Genomic DNA, 21,258 nt, shown 5'->3' on the forward strand with positions numbered 1-21,258 from the left:
CAGATAAACCCCTCAAATACAGAAATGGGCGTAGTGATACCCGGGGATGAGGGAAGGTGGGGAGAGGAGTGGGGAAGAACCTGCAGCGGAAGGGAGGCAGTGGTTGGTGTGAGATATGAAAATAATAATAAGTTATAATTTATCATGGGGTCACGAGGGTGGGAGGGGGAGGAGGGGTAAAAAGAGGAGTGGATACCAAGGGCTCAAATAGAAAGTAAATGTTTAGAAAATAATGATGGCAATATATGTACAAATACGCTGTGTGCAATTGATGTATGGACTGTTGTGAGAGCTTTAAGAGCCCCCAATAAAATGATCTTTAAAAAATTAATAAAAATCATGCAAACTATTAAGAGGAATGTTTGATCACTGTATTAAAAGAGGACCAAGATTAGTTCACAAAAAGGCCATCATTTTCCTCCAGAAATTATGACTCGTGATTTACATAGAATATAGGAATAAATACACTAAAATTTTGTTTTGTAATTCTGTCCATAGTTAGGAAGGATAAACAAAACATTCTCCATTTCGGCATTCTTCACGTGCACAATTCAGGGGCATTAATGATATTCACCTTGTTGGTCAACAATCACCACTGTTACCAAGTGTTTCCATCACTTTTTTTCTTCATTTTTTCAAACTCTTTGTTGTGCTTTAGGTGGCCATTTACAGAGCAGATTACAGTTTTACATTAAACAGTTCCTTAGCATTCTGACTCATCATTACAATCTTCCAGTGTGCCATCACGTTTCCTGCTTCCTCCCTGTTTCCTGCTTCCATTCCTCCTCCTTTCCTAACCCTGTGAACTTTGTCTTGGAGTCAATACTACCCTTCCTTCACTCATAGATGCTCTGTGTCCCTGATACAATGACTGCACAGACTCTGCCCCCTAAACTGCCAACATACTTTGGTCTCCACAATTGTATATTTGGTAAGACAGATAGTCTATTGCCTACTGAATATTTACTGTTGTTGCATTTGCACACTTGCCAGTTGCCATCCAGTTGAATTTGACTCATGACAGCCTCATGTGTCGCAAAGTAGAACTACTACAAGGAGTTTTCTTGGCTGTCATTACAGAATGAGACCGGCAGGCCTTTCTTCTGCAGCACCCATGGGTGAGTATAAACTACCTATAGGTTAGTAGCCAAGCACTCAATTATTTCTACGCAGGAGGGGATCACCATTTATTTGTTTGTCTTCATCTTCAAAACTCTACAGACATCTTGTTATTCCTTCAGATCTGATGTTCTTTAATGATGATAGATCTTTAACTTCATGATCGATCTTTAAATGTTCTTTCTCGCACTGACTGCTACATCATTTTCCTCTTGGTCATCCTCAGTACAGTAAACCATGGCTGTCTGATTCAAAATGGGCAATACCTGTCCAGCTCAGCTCACTAATGCATAGGCTATCAATCTTGATAGGTTCCACTTTATTGTAGCTGACTTCCAATTTCCTAGACTCATATGTCACACATTCCATCTTCCAATTATTAATAGAGGTTGACGTTTCTTCTCGTGAGAAAATGGAAATGCTGAAGGGTTTGAGCTATCCGCAGCATAAAGGTCAACTCTGCTTTGAGGGGGCAGTAGTTCTCCTGTTGTATTTCAATGCTTTCCAACCTGAGGAGCTCATATACCAGCCCTGCATCAGACAATGTTCCACAGCCATGGCGACCTATGCTTTATTCTCGTTCCATCTTAGTCTGAAAGCTTTTCCTGAAACCTGTTCACTGGGAGTAACCCTGCTGATATCTGAAATCCTGTTGCTATAGATTCCGCATCACCAGAACAACACACAAGCCACCACAGAATACAAACTGAGTAGTGATCAGTATCATTAGAGAAATAGTCATCAAAACATGAGAGTACATCACACCTACTATAATAATACATAATCTATCTATGGCATATATACGTGGCAACAAATATTGGCAAGGATGTGGAGAAATGGTAACCTCATACTCACGGAGAAATTGTAACCCCATACACACATGTGCACAAGTTGTAACCTTATACCCACAATGCTGGTTGGAATATAACATGGCACAGCCACTTTGGGAAACAGTCCAAGAATTCCTCAAGAAAAGTTAAACATAGTTATCATATGATCCAGCAATTCTATTTCTAGGTACATAACCATGAGAACTGGAAGCTTAAGTCCATACAAAAACCTTTACATGAATGTTCTTAAGAGCAGTTTCAGAACTGCCCCAAAGCAGAAACAAGCCTAATGTCCATCGATTTCTCAGTAGATTAAAAAATATGGCATATCCACACAACTATAATATTATTCAGCCACAGAAAGGAATTGATTGCTGATACACGAGTAAGCCTTGAAAACGGTATGCCAGGTTAAAAAAGCCTGATGATTTCAAAAGGCACAGAGTATATAATTCCATTTACAGAAAAATACAGAGACAAATTAAATTAATGGTTCCTAGGCGATGAGGGAAGAGAAAATAGGGAGTGATTGCTAACAGAATTTGGGTTTCTTCTTGGGATAATGAAACTATTGGTAATTTGATAGTGGGGATGACTGTATTGATCTATACAACTTTAAAAGGGTGAAGTTTATGATATGTGAATTATATGTCAGTAATAATTTAAAAATATCTCCATTCAGCCTTTCTCTCCACAGACTCCAAATAGGGCTTTCAAAATATAAGTAGGAAATATATATATATATATATATGCATAGATATGCATGCATACATATGTGTGTATGTATGTGTGTGTATGTATATGTATATATATACATACACACACACTAAGTTTACTCCTCTAATAGAAATTCTCAAAAGACTTTCCTTCTCATTTGGAATAAAATCCAAGGTCTTTTTTTTAACCTACCCAGTCTTACATACTCTTCTTCTCTGAATGCCTCCATTATTAATACCTATTTCCCTACTCCACAGCAGACACACTAGCCTCCTGACTTTTCAGTTAATATGCTAATCACAAAACATCTGTGTTCAACTTGGAAATTCTCTTCCCCCAGATATCTGCAAGGATGGCCCCATCCTTCATTCAGATCCTAACTAAAAATGCTACTTTCTTAAAGAGACCTTACCTGAGCACTGTACCTAAAATAGGAACCGCTTTCCTATTTTTAGTATGTATTACAATCTATTATGTGAGGAGAACTGTGTGGTTCTGTGGGCTAAGCCTCAGGACACCAACCACAAAGTCAACAGTTTCAACCCAGCAGGCCACCCTGCAGAAGAAAGATGAGACTCTCTGCTCCTACAAAAATGTACAGTCTCAGAAACCTACAGGGGCGGACTACTCCATCCTAGAGGGTCACTATGAATCAGAATTGATTCATTGGAGAGATTCACTGTATTACTTCACTGGGATATATGCCCTTTGGGGGGAAAGGAACTTAAGTTTTAAACAGTGGGATCCTTAGAAGCTTAACACCTGGCAATAAGTAGGTTCTCAGTATGATCTATTCAATGAATAAACTTAACATAATGCAAAAAACAAGGAAGTCACAGCTAGGTCCTGAAAGGCGCTACCACATTAATAGAAATCTCTCACCTGTTCCCAGTTACTATAGTACACATGGCAATAGCGGCAATATCCTTGTCCACTTTGCATATTGAATAACCAAAGGCAAATGATTACTATCTTTGAATGCTCAAACTGAAAAAAAGGAAAATGGCCAAAATTACAATCATTCCTGATTACCATGAGGAAAACAGCTAAAATACAAAAGAAAAGAAACTCATGTATAAGCCCTATCCATTCCTACTGCTAATAATTAAGTGTAAAATTAATAGGGCTGCCCTGAACTATCCATCTGCAAGCCCAGGAGAGGGATAAGAAGTACTTTTGAAAGAGTACTTTGTTGCTAATTTTTTGGAGCCCTGAGGACTGGCTGTTTTATTAATCCGCTAGTCATTAACTAGTTGTGAGGAATTCTGTACTGAAGGATACAGATCTCAATTTTAAGCAACTTAGAAGTTCGAAGTTATTGCTTTAACAAATTTATTATATTTGATATTTTATATAATATCATTAACTTTTGCAGCATATTCCTATACAGGAAACCAAGTTGGCTGAGTCAGAAATGTCCCTTATAACCACTGATTTTGTCATGGCATTTTCTGGCTGGTTTACAAAAGAGACAAATTCAAAGATAATTTATCCAACAGTTGCTAAAGACTGACATAACAACTAAGTGAAATTCTGAAATGCCTGACAACTATATCCACCACATAAGAATGAGGATTTCTCTCCACCGACACCAATGTGTTTGTCGATGAAAAATCAGAACAGATTCTATGCTGGCAAGCACTTCTGAGTTTCCTTCCCAAGATCAGTGTGTAGCTGAAAAAGCCTAGTCACTGAACTCAGTGACTAAGAAAATGAAATTGCAACATTCATGCGAACAGCATGAAGATAGATTTATTTAGTCAAAATGCTATCTTAACATTTACTTACCTAGAACATTTCATTCGAGGACCCTTGGATTCCGATTCCCTTCCCTTATGGGAAATCAATCAGTAAAGCCAGCGCCTGAAATAAAGACCAGAGAAGAGATTATTTCTTAAAAAGTGGTCTTTTATTTTCATTAATTTATTTTATATACTAAAATAAGCAATAAAAAAGTGTTCTATTTATAGATATGACCACTTTAATGTTACAGGAACTATAAAACTTAAACCTAAGCTTTGAAAAAAACAGCAAAACAAACATTTTAGTGCTTTATTGGTAATAAATTTAAAGCATTCATTGAATGAAAGGCAAAATCACGTATGAGTAGATTGTCACAAAATACACACACACACACACACACACACACCACTGTATCCTTAAAGAGAATCATTAACCTTTATGGCTGTTAACTCCCATGGCATTTTCACCTGTCATTTTTGTAATAGCTAGTGTCATATAAATGCCCCAATGACAGCCAACTACAGTGCTTCAGAAGCACCTGTTCGCATTATTAAAATTCACATGCCAGAATCCCACCTGAAACGTACTACATCAAAGTCCCAACAGGAGCCTGGGCACATGATTAATAGGGATATTTAAAATACTCCAATGTGATTCAGATATGGGTCGGTGCAACACTGTGGCATCATTTTATTTGTATTAATAAAATTCTTACTTAATAAAGAAATAATGCCTTAGGAGTCTAAACGTATTGTTTTCACATGCTTGAATGGATCTCCTTATGTGAATTCTGAATTCTACTGGTATTTTTATAAAGTAACAAATTATTTACCTTAAGAAGTAAAAGGTATTTCATCAGCATTATTAGTCCTGGAAAAATCTGTAAATTAAAATAAACACTTTTAAAAGAAGGTAAGCCCTCTCATACGCACGTACAATTCGTCAAATAATTATCCCATGTCACATTTGTTACAAAAGTGATGTCATAACATTTCCAATAAAAGGAGGGATGAAATTAACTTTTGCCCATAAAGAGGAATCCCACACGACCTCCCTGGCAGTTCTAGAGCAGAGAGCATGCTGGGCCACCTAATCCAGGAGCAACGCCTCAGACCCCTAGGTTCCTGGAACAGGAGCTGTCAAAACAACCGAAGGGGCAACTGTGGCCCTGGTAAGGTCAAGATGCAAAGATGTTCTTAGACCCCAAAATGAAGTTTTTAAAAGAAAGATAGCTAGAATGAAGTTTTAGTCTTATACAGCTACCCAACTCTTAGCTACCATCGTAGTTTTAATGAAAAATGCTGTCAATTCTTATTTCTATCAGTAGACATTTGAGCAAAAATAATGACTGATTGTTTACTCTTCCGTGTTGATGAGGACCAACACACTTTGGGGCCAGTGACACCCACCACAGAATCGAGAAACTCCTTATGAAGCATCTACCTTGTACTGTGCTTGGAGCTTTGATGGATAAAGAGAATTCTATGACATTTTTTTTCTGCCCTCAAGTTTTAAAATGGGATTAGGAAACTAATGGAATTATAAGAAGTGCCAAGTGCTGTCTGAGAAAGCCCAAGTATCAACAAGACGTGCTGAAGGGTTGGTTCCACTGTAGCTGGAATGGCCTGAGATGCCACAGTGGATATTGATTTTTTTTTAACTGAAGGAAGAGTAGAATTTGATTACAAATAGGCCAGGAAAAGGTCTTTCAAGTAGCAAACAAGCAATGGTACAAAGATACACATAAAAAAAAAAAAACACAAAGAAAACTCAAAGGTACATTTGGAAATAGCCAAGTCGAGAAGTTCAACTGAATTGAAGGTTCCGTTTGAGAATTTGAGAAGAAAACAAGCAAGAAAAGGATGGGTTTTGACACAGATTTAAATACAGACTAAAGAATTCCGACTGTAATTTCAGACAGTATAGAGTTTTGGTTTGTTTTGTTTGTTTACTTATTTAAGAGTGCCTCACAAGGTGCTTGAAGGAAATTCTGGAAGAAAAAAAAAGGTTTTTCCCCTATGCTAAGGAGTTCTTCAAGGAGTACGAAACATAACTAACTGGTAAACTAGTAGGTAGCATTTCCTAGAAGACGACAAATCCTATAATTCCTATAACACACAACGCCGATAACTAGAGTTTGGATAATACCCAAAAAACCCAAGTTCAAAGAGTCAATAGCCCACAGAATCAATAAATATCTAGTCTACATTTTGTAAATTAGAAAGACACACTTTTTTCTTTGAAAATGGTTTTTATTCGTTTTTTATTACAGAAGTACATGTTTGTTATAGTATAACTAGAAAAATTCAGATAAAGAAAAATAGCATAAAGCCAGCCTAAGTCCACCATTGACTGGTAAACACGTTCTGTGTACTTTTTGGTTCTACACATTTTCACAAAACTGAAATGGTGCTGTATATCATCTTGTAGCGGATGCCATCACTTAAACATACATGCGGAGCACGTCTGTGTCATTACGCATGACGCCAAGCAGAACATGTCACGGCTGCACAGTACGGTAGTATGTATGGTTGCATAGTACCGTTCTTTGCGTGTCAGATGGAAACTCTGCTACCCAAAAAGAACCAAAAATTGTTGCACTAACTTTTTCATCAATAAGTAGGATGTTGTTGTAGTTTTCAAAGATAATAGATCTAACTTTAATATTTTAACATAAACATGTAAACTTATATGAATGCTTGCCTTAAGGTCAAGTTAGGTCTTACATTGTTGTTGGGTTTTTTTTAAACATTTTTTTAGTAAATAGGTGTGCCGAGGTTCCAAGTCCCTTTTTCTACCTGAGCTCACAGAAAACATATCCTCCACCACTGCCCATTGTGGTTTCTCTCAAGCAGAACATGAACTTTAAAAAAGTGTATCCAAATCTAAAAAAATTATGATGGACTTTTAAGATTTTCGCCAAAGCATTTATTTTTTCACAAAAATGTTGGGATTCGAAAAATGATATTCAAAACTCCAATGTCATTGGCTTCTAGAACATTGCCAATGGTAATATTCCAGTTTGGGGCTGTGAACAGAGATCTTGGGACTGACTGGCTAAGATGACTTCAGCACAATGAACTTAAAAAATATGGTGGAGTTTTCCTGTGGAAGGACTATTTCTTGCACACCTGAGATTTGTACTGCTGCAAAGGTAAACACCAGGAGAACCCTGAAAGGAGTTTGGAGTTGTAAGGTGTGTTTCTCAAATTCACTGTGGCATAAAAAAAAAAAAATCAACCAAGTTCAGCCTCTCCGTGGGTAATATTTTTCCCTTATCTGATGAGAGGCTTAACAATGAGACTTAAAAAATGAGAAAGGACAATGGAAGGGCCTATGGTCAATTGAACGCCCTGTCTCATCAATTGTGACTCATAATGACGGTACAGGACAGATGAGCTCTGCCTCAGAGGGGCTCTGGCTGGGCGCCTTGATGGAAGCAGCTCTAGTGGCCCGGTATCTAAGTGCACGGCTGCTCACAAAAGGTCGGCTTTTAGGACCCACCAGCTGCTCTGGGAGGGTAAAGCGGGGGCACTTGTTGACCTGCCCCTGTAAAGCTTAGGAAACCTATGGGGCGGTTCTCCTCTGTCCGATACGGTCACTTGAGTCAGGACTCAATGGCACAAAACAAAAACGAACAGTGTTAACGAGAAGAATCCACTAGTTCAGGGCTGAGTGATTAAAGAGAGTGGGGGGAAGATTGAGCATTCTGCTCTCCTTGAGATGAGGACCTAGGAGGCGCCCTGGGAGGCCGCTGTACTCAGTCCTCCAGGTTTGTGACGAGGCTGAATCCACTTTCAGGCCACAGAGAACAGGCTCTAAGGGAAGAGAGTACCCAGGTTCCTTTGGAGGCCTGGTGGGTTTGAACCAAGGACCTTGTGAGTAGCAGATGAGTACTTAGCGACTCTGCCACCAGGACAACCGGGTCTGCTTATGAATAAGACCATCTAAGTCAGCTACTGAGCAGCAGGGGCAGGGCGCAGGGCGGGGGGGGGGGGGGGAACGAACTAATGGCCAGAAGATGGCATAAGACCACCTAATTTCTGTCTCTTTCTTTACACAACACTTAAATATTCCCAACTTTAGTTTTTGAATTATCTGCTCTATTCAGGTCTGATTTTCCTCTGGAGACCAGCATCATTCTGGACACCCCATTCAGTTTTTATAAAATAAAAGCTAACCCTTATTGTTGGGAACAATGGATTCTAACTCATAGTGACCCCCACCTCAGGATTTTCTATGCTATGATCTTCACGGGAGGCCTGATAGCACACTAGCTAAGGGATTGGTTGCTAATTGAACGGTCAGCCGCTCACACCCATTAGCCACTGCGTAGAAGTGGCAGCCTGCTTCTGTACAGACAGCTTTTGAAAGCTTCATGGCGCAGCTCTGCTCTGACCTAGAGAGTAGCCATGAGTCTGAACCGAATCAACGGCACAAAAAGGAAGCGCCTTTGAGGGAGAGGAGTCCTGGTGGCACCATGGTTAAACACTGTGCTGCAAACCTGTGTTCCAACGCTCCAGCCACTCACTACCGTGAGGAAGAGACTTAGCAGGCGTCGCTCACAATGGTGGGAGCCAGCTGCTGTTAGGTGCCGCTGAGTGCATTCCTATGCAGCAAACCTATGCAGAACGGAACAAAACACAGCTCAGTCCGGCACCACCCTCAAAATTGCTCCTAGGCTGCAGCCCATTGTTGCTGCCACTGTGTCAATTCATCTCATTGCTGGCCCTCCTCTTTTTCACGGCCTTTCTACCCTTCTTCCGGGACTGGTCTCTCCCGACAACATATCCTAAGTCTGTAACATTGTCAGCTGAGAAACCTAGGCTGCGAGTTCTTCTCTGGCCTCAAAGGGCTCTGAGTAAGAATCAACTCCACGGCACACCGCAGCAGCAACACATTGTTCAGGGGAGCAAATCTCCACGTACCACATGTACCTGCCTAGCACTTACCCACTGTTACCTGGGCTCCTAAGCTAATGCCTCTGAAAGCAAATGCACTGCCATCAGGTGGGTTCCAACTCATAGTTATCCAATTGGACAGAGGAGAATTTCCCCCTTTGGGTTTCCTAAATTGTAAATCTTTACTGAAGCAGAGAGCCTCAGGTTTCTCCCTTGGAGTGCCTGGTAGCTTCAAACTGCTGACCTTGTCATTAGCAGCCCAATACATAACCAGCTACGCTAGCAGGGCTCCTTTGTGGAATGCTCAATCTAGTTCAGGCATTCCATCAACAGCCTCTCATGCTTTAGACCACCCAGATCTCAAGCACATTGAAACAGGTGCTCTGGTTGTTCTTGTCCATTCCCTTGCATCTCGTGGCGACCCCAGATCTGCAGCGCATAACTGTGCTCCCCTGTCAAGGCTGTGACCCTTTGAAAGCAGATCACTAGGCTTGGCTTTTGAAGCAAGAACCGCCAGTGTTTTGGCTAGTTGTCAAGAACCAAACAGATTGTGCCACCCACCCCCTCAAAACAAATCTGGAAACTGAGATTTCGAGAAAAAAGGTCGCTGGCTCAGCTCACATACACTGAGCAGTGGAGCTGGGGTCTGACTCCAAAGAAATTGGTGCTGCTTAAGCGCCTAACCTCTTCACTTCAATGACATGCTTCCCCTGTTTGCAGGATGGCTAATTGGTTGTTTTAGTACTAGGAGAAAACAAATAATTAGGTATCTAATTTGCTGCAACAAACTCGGTCACATATTACAAAGAAAAAAAAGTAAAACTAATGTTTATCTTAATTGCATCATTGCTTCTATTGTGAGATGCATGCCAGGATTCCTGAGACTCCAATTTATTTACCACGACACACCAATGCATTTATATTTCAACCCCACACGCACAAGCAAAGACTTTAAGTTTCACAAAACAATTCTCACTGTACACGATGCATTTTGGTATTTTCTCTGTCCTTATTTCCTAATTTAAATGCAAGTCATTTAAATACTAAATTAATTTCACAATTCATGAATATGTTCAAAATGTCAGTCTTTAAAGATATTAAATGGAACAAACAATATTTCATACCTGGTTTCTACCCTGAATGTTCAGCTTACTTCTAGTCCACATATTAGCTACCATGGCTATCTAGCAACTCTCTCAACCCACATATAGGAAGATAAAGAAAAATCTGTCCTTGCAGGGGGCCATGCCAGGTGAGCAGTGGATGACTAACAGCAAGCTTGATAATCTAAACCCACAGCCACGCTTCAAAAGGAAGCGGAGGCTGCCTGCTCCCTACGCTTATAAAGAATTGCCGCCTTGGAAACCCTACTGAGGGTCCCTATAAATTTGAAACTACCAGCTGTTCTGGAAAACATATATGAGGTTTTCTGTTCCTGTAAAGATTTACAGCCTCGAAAACCCCAAAGAGGCAATGCTACTCTGTCCTATGGAATAAACAGCTTACGTCTGAAACGGCTGGGTGGCAGTAATTTTTTTTCTTTTGAATGAGTCACTGCACTTAATGGCAGTAGGTTTTCTGAATTTTAGCTCCTGGATCAGTGCAATAGGAGGACGGAGCCGCGTTTTCTCCATCAGATCTTTGTGCAGAGATACCATTTTTTTCCAGATGTATTAAGTGAAATAAATAGATTTCCAAAGTAACCCCCATTTAAGTAGCATACGTGCATGTTTATGTTGTCATTCAGAGAAGGTCTAAGATACATCAGAAATTGTTAATGATGACTCCTTTTTCTAAATGGTTTGCTTTGTTTTGCCCTCGGAGTAGTTAATTGTATCCGGAGCCCTGGTGGGAGTAGATGGGTTACGCTTTGAGCTGCTAAAAGCAAGGTCTGCGGTTCCAACCCACCAGGCCATCAGCGGGAGAAAGATGAGGTTTTCTACTCAAGCAAAGACTGATAATCTCCGAAATCCCCAGGGCAGTTCTGCGCTGTCCTATACGGTCATTAGAAGTTGAAATCCACTCTATGACAGCGGGCGTAGAGGATCGTCAAAGCACACACGCAACAAAAAAACCTTCATTTTTCAGGGGAGGGGTACGTATTCCCTTCCCGAGAGCTAGTATCTCGCTACGCATTTCTTCCAGGCCCTACCTAAAATCATGGCGCCGGACAATCTTAGAAGCTGGGAGAACCTCCTCGGGGCAAGTAAAAATGGCTGATCGCTATAACAGGGTCGCAACGAGTCCGAATCGACTAGATGGCAACGAGTTTGGGTTTTTTCCCCCCGGTAATAATGGCGGCGTCATATGACCAATCGCACAACTGTTGCCCGATAGCAAAAAAGGTTCGCTGAAACAAACCGAAGGATTCCAGAAATAATCGCCGTAGGTTCACAAGGGCCTAGGTCCACAGACAGCTGGAAACGGCGCAAGGTACCGAGGAAAGGGGTGTGTGGACAGGTGATTCCAGACCCTGGCTGTACAGGTGCCTGGACCATCCCAGGCAGGGACAGTGCCCTACCCAAAGCCCACCTCCGCCGGTCGCCCCTTGCCCAGATCCAGCAGCCCCGAGACCCCCCCACCCCCAGGCCGTACTCCCCCCACCCAAAGGCCCAGCGGAATCGCCGGCCGCTGGCGCCCCCACCTGCTCCCATGCCCAGCCACCTCGATCGCAGCCCGGAGATGCCGGCCTCGCTCACGCGGAAGGGGCAGAGAGGGACTCCGGATGCGAAGAAGCCGAGGACCTGGACGGTCTGCGCAGGAACCAGGTGAGCAATCTGTGAGTCCCTCTGGAGGAAGAAGCCGGGGGCTGTGGAGAAGCAGGCCCCACCTCAGGCTGCGCGCAAGAAGGCTCCGCCCAGCGCCTGCGCCCGCCCCGCGCCTGCGCCCCACCCCGCGCCCCGCCCCGCGCCCCGCCCCGCGCCCCGCCCCGAGCCCCGCCCCGCGCCCCGCCTCCTGCCTCCCCACCCCATGCACGCGACCCCACCCGCACCCACTGTCTGGATCTCGGCCCTGCGCCTCGGTCCTTGCCCCATGCCCGCGAGTCCGCGCCGGTGTGCTCGCGCACCCGTGACCTGGACCCTGCGAACCAGCCCAGGCCTGCAACACGGCCCCTTGACCGCTACCCAACGACCCTGACCCCTGTTATCGACTCTGTCCCGCGTCTGTCACCCGCCCCATGACGGCGACCCGACCCGGCACCGTCCGGCGGACCCCGCGACCGCTACCTGAGACATTTACCTAGCAGCTCCACAAACTCTACCCCAGACCCCAGGACCTCATGACCTCAACCTTGCCCATCACCCTGCACCCACTGGAAAAATTAATGACGTTTTATCAATAGTATTACCTTGTGCCCCAGGGGAGACGATGCACAATGTTCTCTGTCACGAAATGATACCGAGGCCTTTAAAGTGAATCAGAGACATATAAACCATAGATATATGAATGGATTAGGGACTCACACTTAATTCTAGCCCAAAGTTGGAAAGTATTCGTTCTTCTGGAAGGGGTTGAGGCTCACCTTCCTGAAGAGATCACTGAAGATAAAGGGTGCTATAGCAAAGTGTGGTGAAGAAATGAGATGTCGTACCATCAAAAATAATAACGTCTGTGGTCTTAAGTGTTTGTCTTCAAAGAACCATGTGAGTGAGGTATGGAACAAAACACCAGCCTGTGTGAACCAAGGATGATAAATAACAAAATCCAAATCCAGAGGTGAGAATGGTCTCCGAGCTTAAATTGTGAACACCTAATTTGCAGAAGATTCTGAAGGATAGTGGAAACCCAAAATCCATTTGCAGGGTCCCTACATGAATTAAGCCTCTGATGAATTTCCTCTGACCACAGCTGAAGGATTTAACTAACCTACCTGCCAGACAGAGTTTTGTAAACTCAATTATGGTCAATGCAATTAGGTTAAAATGTAAAACTTGATCATTTGATCTCTCTTTTGACCCACTTTAAATTTGTTCCAGTTTTTAATTTCCTGCTTTTTTGTGATTGAGGTTTTTCCTCTGGTTTATTTTAATACTGTCGGTCTTTTCTCTCTTTAAAAAAAAAAAAATATATATATGCTGCCTGTTGCGTTTGTTTTTGTATGTTTTCCATGATATAAAATCCAGGTTCGGTAACTCTAGGGACAGTAAGTTGTGTAATGGTGTACTGGGGATATGGATGGGGATGTTGGAGGGAAATGGGGAACTAGTAATGAATTACAAGAAGGAAAATATTCTAGAAATGATAGTGGTGTTCACTATACAACTCCATAAGATGACTGAACTATGGAAGTGTATGATCTATGAATTCCATCTCAATAAAACTATTTTAGAACGGAAACTAAATCCACTGGCCACACGTGGCGAGTGAGGAAGAAGCTGGGTGTGTGAGTGCCTCTTACAGCTGTTTGCTTGGCCATATAAGCATCCAGTGGAAACTTGGCCTGGAAGCTCTCTAAGAGGTTTAATGTTAGGTGAACTGTAGGAATTTCAGGGTTACCCCTGATGCTAGACTACAGCCTAATCCTTTCCCCACATTGAGACTCTTTACAGGAAACGAGTCCGGGCCCCACTGTGAAATCAAACCCCATCCCACCCTAGTGCAGTTAATACGTGAGACAGAAACCAAACTTTTAGCATTTGAGAGTTTTTATTAGAGCTCTTAAATTCTGAGCTCCCCATTTGCAGATTATTAAAAACTCACTGCCATCAAATCTACTTCAACTCATAGCAACCCTGTAGTGCACAGTAGAAATGATCGTGTGGGTTTGAGAGTGCAAAATTATTACAGGAGTAGAATGCTACGTCTTTTCCCCCAGAGCAGCTGGTGGTCTCAAAGTGCTGACATTTTTAGTAGCAGCTCAAGGTCAACCAACTACGCCACCTGCAGGACAGTGAAAGGCCAGAGTCTTTTTGCAGCGTCCCCATGTGGATGAAACCCACCACTGATTCCTTCGGATCTTTGAACAAGGATGTGAATAATTGGAGTTACTGATAGTCGTGTGGAGGGTGAGCATGCTCGTGGGAAAGGAGGAAGGTGAAAGGAAATTGAGGGGAAAAGTAGGAAGCAAAAGCTATTTATAGAGGTGTAGTTATAGATATGTAAATATATTAATTTAAAATGAAAGGGATACAGGCCAATGTGCATATATTTATATATTAAGTATTAAAATACTTTGGGCCTTCTACTCAAGGCCTTCTCCTCAAGGCCTTCTCCTCAAGGCCTCTACTCAAGGCCTTCTACTCAAGGCCTTCTACTCAAGGCCTCTACTCAAGGCCTCTACTCAAGGCCTCTACTCAAGGCCTTCTACTCAAGGCCTCTACTCAAGGCCTCTACTCAAGGCCTCTACTCAAGGCCTCTACTCAAGGCCTTCTATTCAAGGCCTCTACTCAAGGCCTTCTACTCAAGGCCTCTCTAAACACAAGAACACTTTGCTTTAATAACCTGGCAGTCTTTGATACTCACCTTTCCAACACAATCACTGAAGATAAAATAGGTGCATAAGATAATGTGGCGAAAAAAGTGGATGGTGTCTAGCTATCAAAAATATAGCATCTGAGGTCTTAAAGACTTGAAGTTAAATAAGCAGTCATCTAGCAGGGAAGCAAATAAGCCCAGATGCAAGAAGCACACTAGCCTGTGTGATCATGAGGTGTTGATGGGATCAGGCATCAAGTATCAAAAGCTTCAAAACAAACAATATCGATGTGAATGGGGGGGGTTAGAGTGGAGACCCAAGGCCCATCTGAAAACAGTTGGACATCCCTCCACAAAAGGGTGATCAGGAAGGGACAATTCAGCCAGGGTGTAGCACAGCACCAACAAAATACACATCATTCTGCTAGTTCTGAATGCTTCCTCCTCACCCCACTACCATGGCCCAGTTCTACCTTACAAATCCAGCTAGACTGGAGTACACACATTGGTATAGATAAAAGCCCTCGACACCTGGAGTTCAGGACAGATAAAACCTTCAGAATCAGTAGTGGGAGTAGCGATATCATGGCATGGGGGGTGGCGCAGAAAAGGGGAACCCATCACAAGGTTGCATATATAGCCTACCCCCCAGAGGGATGATTAACACATATGTGGGTGAAGGGAGACAACAGAGAGTGTAAGACACAATAATATATCATTTATCTAGGATTCACAAGAGTGGGAGGGTGGGGTAGGGAGGTGAAAAAGGGAACCCATACCGAGGGCTCAATTAGAAAGAAAATGTGTTGGAAATGTTGATGGCAACATATGTACAAGTGTGCTGAATAGAGTTTAATGATGGATTGTCATAAGATTTGCAAGATCTCCCCAATAAAATGATTAAGAAATAATTCAATTAAATGGGCAACATTTACCCCAGGAGAAAGTGCAGCGGGTTAGGAAAAGAGGAAGAAGGGAAACAGAGACTACAAGGAGGAAGTAGGATATGTGAGGGTGTGTCGGGGTCGCCATGGATGTGAGAAAATCGTCAGAAAAGCTGCATGAACTGGTGGCCATCAAACGATAATCTCTCTGCAAACCTTCACCTGATCCACAATAAAAAGTCAACAAACACAACCAAAACAATTAAAGAAAGGATGTGAATAATCTTGCCCCAGGTAGAGTGCTTTGGAAATTAGATTACGTCCACCAGAGGGGCATGCTTCCTCAGGGGCTTGCCCGGTATGTGTCCTTGATACCAACACTCAGCGCCATCAAAGTCAATGCTCACTCATGTAGGACAGGGTAGAACTTCCCCTCTGAGTTTCTGAGACTATAACTCTGACCTGGCAGATAGTAGCCAAATGTGTAATCTTTATGCCCCTAGAGCTCCTTTGTGCCCTTGATGGAGATCCCTACATTGGGCATCACATTGTCATGAGTTGTGCCCTGACTGCCTTGGTCAGAAAGACCTGGACCAATCTTGTGAGCTCTCCTAACAGAACGTAAGTGTTCTGATCATTGTCCATTTCCCACTTCTGTAGTTCTACCAGTAATGAAGATAATTGATCTGACACCAATCATGCTTTTGTGACAGTTTCCTTTACCCTTTCATTTCCTTTTAAAAGCTCTATCAGCCAACCTTTGGATATCATTATGACTTCTTATCCCTCATCCACAATGTGTGTGCCGGTCTCTGTCTTGTTTAAGACTCGGGTGTTCTTAAATGTAAGATTGGGGGTCTCTTATACCCTAAAACAAGTGACATGGTCAGCAGGATTCCTGATGGGATCTGGAAGAAGGAAGAAACTGAACTCAAAGAAAGGGTTTTCATTTCTCAGACCGTTGGACCCTCCACAAAGGTAAGCTTTCTTGGAATCAAGAACCAGGTTTCAGGCTTTCCGAAATGTTATTAAGTCTTATTAGGGATTATTGTGTATTTTCTCAGCCATGATTGTTCCTTCTTTCTCTCTGTCCTACTTGCCTTTGATGCCTACGTTTTATATGACTCAGAGTCTTTTGAAAATTGACATTATACTTTGGCTTTCAACACCAGTGATTCCTATTTTCAGTAGGATTCTGATGCAATGTTTTGCACACGTTTGGTGGCAATGCAAAAAATAAATGCGTGTAACTGTTATAATGCTCTGGTAATAGAGTGGTTTCGCTTTGTGACCCAGAGTAAACCTGCAAACAGTGTCCTGTTTTGAAACATTTTGTATCCGTCTTCACATGTTGGAAATAAGTAATCCTAATTTTTCAAAGAATCTGGGCAACTATAAGCGGATGCTTTGGGCTGCTCACTGAAAGATTCAAAGCAACCAGCTGCTCTGCAGGAGAAAGAGGAAGCTTCTCTCTCCTGTAAAAATTTAAACAAACGGAAAATACAACATCCCCGGGGTCACTTCTATTCTCTCCTACAGGGTCACAATGCGTAGGAATTGACTACATGGCACTGAACTTTTAGAAGGCGTGCCCATGTATGTGCATGTCCATGTAAGTATATATAAAAGATCCATGCACTATTGCCACTGTGTATTGTTGCCAGAATGTTTGTGTATGTTTGGGGTGGTCTCACCCAGAGGAGACGGGGAAGAGGCGACAGTTCCGCTTTGTGCTGACCTGTGCTGCTCATTGGTGAGATAGAATGCCTCTTCCCTACTCATGCCACAGAAACTGTTCAATTACCAACGGTACTTTCAAACAGGGGTGGGGGCGGGGGGTGCTTTCCTGCCATGGGCCTTTTTTTTTACTTATAACACCATTTGCGGGCCATACAAAATGATCAACTTAACTATTAGCCAGCTATCTTTGGTCAAACATTTCATTAACCCACCCCTAATGTTTCATCTTGTGGCACATAGGACTGCCATGAGTCAGGCGGCACCTCACAACTACTCCCCCTCCCGCCCTAATGTGAGGACTAGAACTATTATTTCACAGGCCTCAATATGCCTGCAGGCAGGACAGTCCCCGATCCCGCTTTAGGCCATCATTGGCCACCTTTACAGAACATTTTTCAGCCATTTGAAAGTGGTTAATCTGATAGAGTTTAAAATTACGTCACTACTTTTGAAATGTCTATGCTACTCTGAGCCTGCTGTGCAGTTGTTAATCTTTATAAGAGGAAATATCAGAAGGCACAACACAGTGAATGACATTACAGCCTATTAGAGAGTAGGCATTGACCTTCATGAAAAATGGTGCCTGGCTTCTTGCGTGAGCTGGAAATGGCAGATGGCAGTTCACAATGGACTTCGCTCTCACCCTTAAGAGCCATCTCATTCCCTTCCATTAACAAACTACCTTTTGTGATTTTGGAATAGGCAGTCCTTTTAAAGAAGGCACTGTAGGAAAACCTATTAATTTTTTGATTAGTATAACAAGGCTTTTCTTGTTCAAGCAAAACATTGATAGAAAAAAATATATCATTGTTACCTCTGGATGATATTGTTCATTAGAAAAAAAATATAAGATGTGTATATATTCATTTTGATGGAGTTTTTTATGTATATATCAACCTTGGAATCTAGATCTTTACAAGCGACTTGAATTGATATTGAATTAAAATGTTTCACAAGGGGAAAAAAGTGGGGTGGGGAGGAAGAGGGAGAAAAAAAGGTTTTTCACTTTGCTCAACCTGAGCTGATTCATATATGCAAGTGAGTAGGGTCATTTATAGATATTTCTAAGAAGACATGTCCATGTGGGCAGTAAGTCAAGCGCTGGACTGCTGACCAGAACACGGCAATTTTGAGACAGATGGCCATTCAAATATATTCAGCTATTCTGCTTCCATTGGCTTTTACTATCTCTAACCCAGGGAAGCTTCTACTCTATTCTCTGAGACCATTATGTGCCAGACTCAAGTAAACAGCAGGGATATTTCGATAAAAAATGTGACGTTTCTAAAGAATCTAAGGAGTTCTGATAGTGTGGTATTTATTATCCATTGGGCAGCTAATGGTAAGGTCAACAGCTCAAAACCAGCAACCACTCTGCTGGAGAAAGATGAGGCTTTCGAATCCTGTAAAGAGTTACAGTCTCAGAAATATACAGGGGCAGTTCTACCCCGTCCTACAGGGTTCCTATGAGTTGGAATCAACTCGATGGCAGTGAGTTTAGTTAGTTTTAGAAGAAAACTAAATTTAGATAAGTTTTTTTTAAACTTAAAATGAATCTTATTTTAGCGGTGTCTTGTGATACATAAATAACTTAAAGTTCCTTTAAGGAATTTGCTAATATATAATTGAGTTAATATTTGTTGTAAAAAATAAATATTTGTGGTAATTAGTTAACATGCTTTTTAAGGAAAAGATATATCTATATTCAGGTCTTCTAAATAGTGTGTTTTTATTTTCTTTATTTTAAAGGGTTAGCATAAGGAATGAACAAGGACAATGTTTAAGGAACTTATTAATGATAAATTTATTTGATATACAAAAACTTGCTCATCTGACTAAAAGTTTAATTAATTTATGGTTTAAGGGTGCAGGTGCATTAATATTTAATAACATGAAGAATTGGGTTTCTTGTCATTGGGGAAAAATTACTAGTTTGAAAATAAAATTTATTCTTTGAATAGTGTGGCATCTAGGTAAAGGGTAGATCGGATTTACCAAACTACATGGTCTTAAAAAAAAAAAAGCTGATGCTTCAGCATGATTTCTTAGATCATTCCTGACAAGTCAAAACTTCATGGGGCGTCATAGAACCTAAACTTGCTGCCTTTTTGTGGTTAGCCTAACCTGTACCATGCTTGCTTTGTTCTTTATGTCGCCTTTCGTGCAATTGGGTTTTGGGGGGGGGGTTGTTTTTGCTTTTTACTACTTTCTGTATTGCTTGAGGATTCACATGGTGTCTAGATAATTTCACTTAAAGAGCATTCTAAGTCTACTCTGCACATCGGGTCATTAAGACACCAAGGCCCCATTGTTTAGCTGTCATGGACGTTATCTTGATCGTTTTATCTAATTACTATAGTAAACGTTTACATGTTGTGATGATCATGTTGACTTAAGTTATTATTTCAATTGCTAATTTTCTCCCTTTAAAGTTTAATAACTTAGAAAAATTAATAACTTACCAGCAGTTGAATTGATATCTACCTTTTTAACTTAATGCCTCTTCAAATTGCTGTATCGTCTCTAATTAGAAAAGGTGTGTTTACCATATTCATTGAATTAAATGTAGGCTTTTGGGGTGGCAAACCCATATGAAAGTACTTAGTGTATTCTAGGCTACTAAATGAAAACCCAGGAGAAAAATGAGAGTTTCTACTCCCTAAAGAGTCACAGTCTTGGAAACCCAAAGGGGAAGATCTATCCTGTCCTATAGATCTCAGAATTGACTCTATGGCAGCAAGTATATAAAGTAAGATGAAGGCCACCTTTAAAAATTAGTTAAAAGTTGTAACATGGATAAGCAAATGTGGTGAAGAAAGCTGGTGGTACCCGGCTATCAAAAGAGATAGTGTCTGGGGTCTTAAAGGCTGGAAAGTAAACAAGTGCCTAGCTAGCTCAGAAGCAACCAAGCCCACATGGAAGAAGCACACCAGCCTGTGTGATCACAAGGTGCCAAAGGGATCAGTTATCAGGCATCAAAGAACAAAAAATCATATCACCATGTGCTCACCTCCATGATACAATTGCTGAAGACAAATGGGTGCATATGCAAATGTGGCAAAGAAAGCTGATGGTGCCCGGCTATCAAAAGATATAGTGTCTGAGGTCTTAAAGACTTGAAGGTAAACAAGCAGCCATCAAAACCCACATGGAGGAAGCACACCAGCCTGTGCTATCACAAGGTACGGAAGGGATCAGGTACCAGGCATCATCAAAACAATAAAATCATACCATTGTGAATGAGGGGGAGTGTGGAGACCCAAAGCCCATCTGCAGGCAACTGGACATCCCCTTACGGAAGGGTCGTGGGGAGGAGATGAGCCAGTCTGGATGCAGTGTAGCAACGATGAAACAAACAACTTTCCTCTAGTTCCTAAATGCTTCCTCCCCCCGCCGCCCACTCCCCACTATCATGATCCCAATTCTACCTTACATATCTGGCTAGACCAGAGGAAGCACACTGGTACAGATAGAAACTGGAAGCACAGGGAATTCAGGACGGATGATCCCTACAGGACCAGTGGTGAGAGTGGTGATACTGGGAAGGTAGAGGGAGGATGGGGTGGAAAGGGGGAACCAATTACAAGGATCTACATATAACCTACTCCCTGGAGAATGGACAACAGAAAAGTGGGTGAAGGGAGACGCTGGAGAGTGTAACACATGACACAATAATAATTTATAAGTTATCAAGGGTCCGTGAGGGAGAAAGGAGCAGAGAGGGAGGGGAAAATGAGGAATTGATGCCAGGGCTTAAGTGGAGAGCAAATGTTTTGGGAATGATGAGGGCAACGAATGTACAAATGTGCTTTACACAATGGATGGATGTATGGAATTTGATAAGAGCTGTATGAGCCTCTAATAAAATGATTGGAAAAAAATTGTAACCTGGACTGGAAATCTAGAAAG

The 21,258-nt window shown here is 41.9% G+C and overlaps 1 protein-coding gene across 4 annotated transcripts in view; it reads right to left on the reverse strand.

The window, feature by feature from the left end:
• ZDBF2 (zinc finger DBF-type containing 2) overlaps positions 1 to 12,156 on the reverse strand; it is a 32,308-nt gene extending 20,152 nt beyond the window's left edge. Inside the window, exons 1-4 of one of the 4 annotated variants that reach the window (XM_075528903.1) lie at positions 11,975 to 12,156; positions 5,242 to 5,289; positions 4,455 to 4,529; positions 3,549 to 3,653 (exon numbers count right to left, since the gene is read on the reverse strand). In XM_075528903.1, the coding sequence (XP_075385018.1) occupies positions 3,549 to 3,608 (60 nt within the window). In that variant the 5' untranslated portion in view covers positions 3,609 to 3,653; positions 4,455 to 4,529; positions 5,242 to 5,289; positions 11,975 to 12,156. Of the gene's footprint in view, positions 1 to 3,548; positions 3,654 to 4,454; positions 4,530 to 5,241; positions 5,290 to 11,954 lie in introns of all 4 variants that reach the window. The other 3 variants (XM_075528904.1, XM_075528905.1, XM_075528906.1) reach the window with 3 other exon arrangements.
• Between the last annotated feature and the right edge of the window lie 9,102 nt (positions 12,157 to 21,258).

Source organism: Tenrec ecaudatus, chromosome 13 (genome assembly GCF_050624435.1).
Source record: "Tenrec ecaudatus isolate mTenEca1 chromosome 13, mTenEca1.hap1, whole genome shotgun sequence".
NCBI classification, from domain to species: domain Eukaryota; kingdom Metazoa; phylum Chordata; class Mammalia; order Afrosoricida; family Tenrecidae; genus Tenrec; species Tenrec ecaudatus.